At 42.0% G+C, this 7,642-nt stretch overlaps 1 protein-coding gene across 1 annotated transcript in view; it reads right to left on the bottom strand.

Moving 5' to 3' along the window:
• Positions 1-7,642, bottom strand: part of LOC126397360 (E3 ubiquitin-protein ligase HECW1) — a 99,103-nt gene that overhangs the window by 74,544 nt on the left and 16,917 nt on the right. The window contains exons 2-4 of the mRNA XM_050056066.1: positions 6,973-7,294; positions 6,286-6,393; positions 2,183-2,277 (exon numbers count right to left, since the gene is read on the bottom strand). Of these exons, the coding sequence (XP_049912023.1) occupies positions 2,183-2,277; positions 6,286-6,393; positions 6,973-7,294 (525 nt within the window). The remainder of the gene's footprint in view (positions 1-2,182; positions 2,278-6,285; positions 6,394-6,972; positions 7,295-7,642) is intronic.

Genomic DNA, 7,642 nt, shown 5'->3' with positions numbered 1-7,642 from the left:
GGGGGTGGGGGTGGGGCGGGGACTGAGCTAGGGGGTGCGAGTGCGCATGCGCCGAGGCCTCTACTGTAGCCTGGGGAGTCGATAATGGCGGACAATTTAGTCTCGAAGAAATCAAAGAATGCACCACTATGGCAACACTCTGGCTTTGAGCAAGACGAAGGAGGCAACCCTTGTTTGCACTGACTGAGTAAGCTGCAAAATTTATTTGTAAGGAATAAAAGAAACAACGTGTTACTGTCACTCTGTTGTCCTAAGGTCGTTTTTTATTTTAAATGAGTCAACTGGGCCCCCAAGTAGCGATAATCTGGTATTACCGACTTGATGCGGTTTTTCACAAAAACCGGACCGTTTTTTTTCCCTCATACCGAACCAACCCTAGTGATGAGCCACGCCCTCCGCAATATTCATTGCCTTATAGAAGCTCAGTTTTAGTAAGTTTTCCAACTTTTGCCAAGAGGGAACTTTAGATATTGCTCCCTAGATTATGTTCACCCAGTTTCATGCAGATCGCTCAAACTTCCTACGAAGAGATCGATTTGAAGTGTTTTTCAAAAAATTCAAAATGGCAGAAAATCTATATAAGCGGAAGATATGGGTTCTTGAGGCAAATGTGTTCCTCATGAGGAGAGGCATCTCTGTGCAAAGTTTCATGTCTCTACGACATACGGGGCATGAGATATGCACATTCAAAGTTTGACATTTCAATGGGTTGCTATAGCGCCCCGCTTTGGCCAATTGATGTAATATTGCTTCATTGGCATCCTCCCATGACCCTCTACCACTGTGCCAAATTTCACATGGATTGACCAAGTCAGTGAGGAGAAAAACGTGGAACAGACACACACACAGAGTTTTGGTCATTATATAGTAAGATAAGGTGATTTGTATAGACCGCACACAGACAGACATACTCAGAGAGCTATTTATCTCTTCACACTGAAAAACCTCTCTTGGATTAAAGCGGAAATAGCCGAGTTGTTTGGCTTTAACTTATCACTATGAAGTAACTGCTGATTGCACAGTGTAATGGCTTTAGAATAATGGCACCATCGTTGTTTAGACTGGTTCCATATAAACCGTGCTTTCACCATGCAATTCTGTCTGCCACTCCATTTATGACACAAATAAAGTGCATCAACCATTGCACAAACACAACAGGAAGAAGACAGCATTTTTGTTTTCCTTGACTCGGCTACTGCTCCTATCAACTCTGCAAAATAAAACTAATCTTTCACCTCTCTTAGCTGGGGATCAGAGTTCAGAGACACTGAAAAGTTTGCTGCTGGGCAAAATCGTTAAAGTTCTCTGGACGTTTTTTTTATGCAAGATTAGGATTTTTTTTGACCTGAGAGTTTGTAATGACTGCCATTGATATCACAGATGCTTCTCTGGATCTGGGGTATGAGAGTGTGTGTGTGTGTGTGTGTGTGTGTGTGTGTGTGTAGGAAGTATATAAGTATTGTCACTGTAGGAAAGTCATACACACATACACTCACACACATCTGAACATGTTAGTACAGGTAGAGGAAGTCACACTAGCATCAGCAGATCAGCTGTCACAATATCATTAGCTATATGCACAGCTCCGCGCTGACCAGTATCATCCAATTATTCGTTCATACACGTGTATTAAATCTGTCAGCTCGTTATTACTCCAGTGATTCTTTAATGCACTGATACACTGACTGCTGCTGCACCTCCCTCCAGCAGCCCAGCCTCCCCCTCATGTCACTGAAGCTGTAGTATTGTTTTCTCGCTAAGCTCTTCGTTCATGTACATTTCTGTATATCTGATCCGAAGTGTTACAGGGATTATCTCAGCAGAATCCTTCTCGCCGCTTAAATTCTTTGAAAGCTCGATCAAAGCGCAGAGCCTCTTCCTGCAAAATGAACGGTCAATTCTTTGACGCGTCTCTGACTCCAATACACTCAGTGGCTTCTCACGCAGGGTTGTACTTTAATCAGAGGTGTAGCTGCAGCGTAGCTACTTCAGGAGTAGCTCATAGCCTCGGAAGCTACAATCACAACGCCGCGTCCTCCCCACTAAGGCTGACTGACATGACTGACTGGCGTGAACAGAAAGAAAGAAGCTGGGCTGCCATTCAACAGTGACCGATGAAGCTTCGCAAATCTCAGAAAGCTGCACATGTCCAAAAAAAGCTTAAAGGTGTGGAGAGACTCACAGGTGCAGGGCCTTTCTTTATAGTTATGCTGGGTGTGGTTGCCCTCAGCGCTCCGGTGACACCGTGGTAGTACCTGAAGCAGACCTGCGTCTCAGCTGAGGACACACAGATGGGAGGGAAGGGGAGGTGGCAAAGACGGAGAGAAGATTAAACAAGAATTAGTTTCCTTTCACCAACACTGAAATAATATCATATAAAGATAGAGATAAAGGATAAAAAAAATTTGCCTGTTTGTGATCTATTCAAATGATCTCTGATCGGTGATATTTATCATTTCTGAGACTCCATAGCCTTCCAGATAATAGGGGAAGTGGAGCAAAAAAAAGGCTTGGGGGACACAAGGAGATTAAGGTCATGGTAAAGCTCCGTGTTTTTCTGCTTGTTTGGCCAGACACACTCAGATGGTTTGACAAGAAGAGGGGGAGCACACAGCAACACTGCATGCAAGTGACTGAATGTATGCCTGCAGTCCGACTTGAGTCATCAGTGTCTGACAGACGGGGAGGCAAAAATATACTCACTCCTATTTGCACAACTTTGAATTGTAACTGGAAGTAGTTAAAGTTTAAAGGTATACTGAAGGATTCTCTCTCAATCATCACCTATGACTAGTGATGGCCAAATGAAGCCTCATGAAGCATTTACTTTATTTTCTGAGCCCACTAGATGGCGCTCATGGTTTAAAGAGAGAGGCTCAAAGAATGGCAATTCAGTGTGCTTTCAACCTTTTGCTGAACAAAAAGCGCCATCTAGTGGGCTCAGGAAAATAAAGAAAATGCTTCATGAGGCTTCATTTGGCCATCACTATCTATGACCCAGTAGAAGTGCGTGTCAGTGTATTCATCTGCAGAGACTCTGCCCTCTGCCTGTATTTGCTCATTTTCTTCTAATTTTGTGATGTTGGGGACTTTCCTGGGCTCCACACACAGCTTATGTCGAGACTTTATAAGAAGTTAGCTACGTACAGTAAATCACAGAAACAGTGCTGATAAAATTCAAATATAGCGAGGCGAAACACCAAGCAGACACAGCTTGTTCTGACCAAATGTCTCCCCTTCTGTTCCTGAGATATGACGCTGAGTAATGGCCACAAAAGTGTTTTATGCAGAACATTATGATGTTACAGTCAAGCTGACCTTTGACCTTTTAGATATAATATGTCATCACTTTATCATATTATCCTGTTAGACATTTTTGTGAAGTTTGTCAAAATTAACGTATGGATTCTTGAGTTATGGGCAAAAACCTCACACTGACCTTTGACCTTCGACCACAAAATTCTAATCAGTTCATCCTTCAGTCCAAGTGGATGTTTGTGCCAAATTTGAAGAAATTATCTCAAGGTGTTTTTGAGACATCACGTTCACAAGGATGGGACAGACACATAACCCCAAAAACATAAAGCCTCAGGCCACAGCTAGTGATGGCCAAATGAAGCCTCATGAAGCATTTTCTTTATTTTCTGAGCCCACTAGATGGCGCTCATGGTTTAAAGAGAGAGGCTCAAAGAATGGCAATTCAGTGTGCTTTCAACCTTTTGTTGAACAAAAAGCGCCATCTAGTGGGCTCATAGAATAAAGAAAATGCTTCATGAGGCTTCATTTGGCCATCACTAGCCATAGCTATCGCTGGCGCATCAAAACACTTGTTCCTCATACTGTCTGTGCTGGAACACTAGTGTTCAACCTCTGCAGGAAACACTTTGTTTTAGTATTTAAGCTCCCCTCACAAAAAAAGCGCAGTCTGCTCTGATTAGTCAGAGTTCCCAGGTCTTCCATATCTCAGAGTCTCTGCACTGTCATTGCAGCACTTCCCAGCATGAAAAATCACAAATAAAACACAACCGGACATGCTCCACTAAGCATATGATTTAAAATTTGGGGAGAAATGAACAGCATCATCAACCAGATTTACATGTTTCCCTCATGTTAGCATGTAGCTTCATTTAGCAGTGTGGGCTATATAATGTTAACATTTGCAGTAGACTGAGGTTTTACTTCTAAATACGTTTACCTAATTATTTAAACTTTGGCTATGTTTATTATGAACATCCTTTATTGTACCATTATATATAAGACATAAAATATGTAAAAGTACAAAAGGTCGCCTTTAACATTGGGAATGGTTGCATATTTTTGGCACATACGTAAAGGAAGCAAAGGGAAAAGGAGCTGTGTTTAATATAAGATATGACATAGATATTACTATATGTTAGATACTACAGTGTGACTCAACAGGATGAAACTGATATTCATAATCTGTGCGGGAAGAGTGAGATCAGATTAGTGAGATCATTCTGAGTCAAAGGTAGGGAGGTATGGTTCAGCAATCCCTTTGACTCCTGTTTATTTTTTAATTTAATTTTATTTATTTATGTATTTAAAAAGCATGAAAACCAGTTAGAGACGCAAACTTTTTATCATACAATTCTGTCTAGTTGTTAACAGTTAAAGCAGTTGCATAAATTGTATGGGTTTAAATACCATGTAGTTATAATGCTGTTTCAGGAGCTTTTCCATGCTTACAGGAATACTTGTTTGAGAAAATAATTTACACTTGCAACAGTTTCAGCCCCATAAAGCCACCTCCACCTGCGATATCGAGGCTGGCGCTGCTAAATGGAAACACCTGTACGGCTTTACACTGATAAATGCATTCTGTTTCCTGTGTGCATCCGCTAAGTCTCTCTCACTCATACACACAATTCCCCATGTCCCTAAACGCAGCGATGGTGCACCATTTGTCACCGTCTCCCCGCCCCCACCCTCTCCCTCTCTATAATGATGTGCCTCTGTAAGCAGCCCTGTTAGTTTTCCACAGGCTGAGACTTCACATGCTGCTGCGGCACTGTCTGCGCTTATAGGATCAATCCACTGTGTTATTTGAGACAGAAAATAAAAACACCACTATGGAGACAACCTGGCACTAAAACTGGAGACAAGCAGTGACTGCATTCTGATGACCACTTATATCTGACCACATACTGCCTGCAGCTTTGGGTGCTTTCACACCTGTTTGGTGCAGTTTTAACTAACAACCGGACAGAGACCGCTTTTGTCCCATGTGATAGTAGCTATGTGACATTTGTAAGTAAATTCAAACGCTTAAAGGAGACCTCTTATGCTGCTCCTTATTTCCTGTCACATATATCATGTTCCAACGTCAGACGTTTGTATTATATGTAACCAAAGTTTCAAATAATGAGGTTAACATATATAAACATAAACTGCTACATGAAGCTAGATGCTAACATCAGGAAAACGTGTATTTTGGTTGATGTTAATTTCTCCCTGATTTCGGATCATACTCCTGCCGAAACATGTCTGGTTGTGTTTAGAAGTTTTAACTGGTGATTGTTAACAGGATAAAGTGCTGTTATACACACTCGGTTGCAAATACACTGCTGCATGTAGCTACATGCTAACAGTGGTGATTTTTTAATGGTAAAAAAGTCCTGTTTTTTGCAATTATGGTGCAGAAACATCGACATGCAAAGAACCAAAAACAGAGCAAACTGGGCTTATATGGGAGTGAGGCTTAAAGATACAGGCGCTAAAACAGAGCGTCTCAGACAGAGGGTGAACACAGGTGTTAAGTAGTGATGGCCAAATGAAGGCTCATGAAGCATTTTCTTTATTTTCTGAGCCCACTAGATGGCGCAAAAGGTTTAAAGAGAGAGGCTCAAAGAATGGCAATCCAGTGTTCTTTCAACCTTTTGTTGAACAAAAAGTGCCATCTAGTGGGCTGATAAAATAAAGAAAATGCTTCATGAGGCTTCATTAGGCCATCACTAGTGTTAAGCACAGAGAGTACGAGGAAAATAAAGTTGCTTTTTTTTTTTAAAAGCATATAAACATGCTCTAATAGAAACCCGAAACACAATTTTGACCCTGAAAATAAACATGCCCCCTTTAAACCAACATTAATTGCTATCTTTGGCCACTCAAAAGCAGGGCAACAAGTTCGAAACACAACACTGACAGATTATCATCTTATTTATTGAGCTGATTTTATTGAGAATCTAATTTCCCTGGGGAAATATTTCTTTTTTGTGCTAAAAACACAACAACAAAAAAACCCACATAAGAGTAATTGCTACTTACAGTCACTGAAGTTTGCGCTGGAGTCAATTTTCCAAACGATCTGTCCCTTGTGAGATCCATTGATGCCTCGGTTCTTGTAGTCCAGAAAGTTCTCAGACAAAGCCTCATCTGGAAAGAGATCAAAATGTTGAAGCCAGACTGTAACTCTGACTCTCCAGAATTGACCCTTCACTAAGCCCCGCCCCCTTTATGATGGTTCACCAAGCTGTTTAAGTAACAGCTAACTGCAATCCCTGAAGAAATGTCATCATATTTCTGGAAAAAATGAAACAGTGATTCCAGAGAGAAGCAGACAGACTACAGTCTGAGTTTGAAGGATATATCCAGGATGTCAAACTGACTGACCATCTGAACACTAGTGATGGCCAAATGAAGCTTCATGAAGCATTTCTTTATTTTATGAGCCCACTAGATGGCGCTTTTTTTTCAAGAAAAGGTTGAAAGCACACTGAATTGCCATTCTTTGAGCCTCTCTCTTTAAACCATAAGCGCCATCTAGTGGGCTCAGAAAATAAAGAAAATGCTTCACGAGGCTTCATGTGGCCATCACTACTGAACACTGACACAAGGTAAGTGTTTTATCAGCGACTGTACATGGTAACTTTTGAGGCTGATGTCATGAACTATACTGAAATGATTATTATTTATGTTGTAACAATCAATGTCATCATGTCCTATCTCACTTACCAATAAGGTACATGCCAATCCAGTCTCCAGCATCCACCTCCTCCTTGATGTCCCATGTGATCACCAGGTCTTCAGACTGACCTATAGTGTAGTGGGAGGAGCTGATGGTGAGGGTGGAGCGAGCGTCCGGGGAGACCAGATCGGTGTCGCTGGTGGAGCGCGACAGCCCCAGCATGAAGGCCTCCTGGTTCAGACCATTGACGGTGTAGGTGTCCGGGCCGTAGCTGTGACGAACCGCATCCTTGCAGCGCTGGCGGGTCTGGCTGCTGCGGGTCGGGGAGGCCATGGCCGCCAGCCCCAGGAACCGATTCTGGTACAAGTTCTGCAAGGAAATACACAGCGAGAAGCTTTTAGCCAAATAACTGGTAAAAGGTGTCTATAGTCTCAAAAAGCAGAACAGGAGCAAGAGTCTTCCGCTGTCAGGCTCCTCTTCTGTGGAACCATCTTCCTGTTTTGGTCCAGGAGGCAGACACCATCTCCACTTTAGGTTATGGTCACAAAACACAGGACTTTTTCCAGGACTTTTAACGCAGGAGCCTGATGTTTGGAATCAAGTGAACTTTTAGCAAACTTTGAGTAATCTTAAGTAACGTCCTCAACATGTTTCTTTTCTTAAACCCAACCACAGTAACTTTATGTTAAGTATGTCACTTCACGTTAAGTACGTCAT

The sequence above is a fragment of the Epinephelus moara genome, chromosome 11 (genome assembly GCF_006386435.1).
Source record: "Epinephelus moara isolate mb chromosome 11, YSFRI_EMoa_1.0, whole genome shotgun sequence".
Taxonomy (NCBI): domain Eukaryota; kingdom Metazoa; phylum Chordata; class Actinopteri; order Perciformes; family Serranidae; genus Epinephelus; species Epinephelus moara.
Note: the sequence above shows the minus strand (reverse complement) of the source record. Positions and strands in the feature narration are given on the sequence as shown.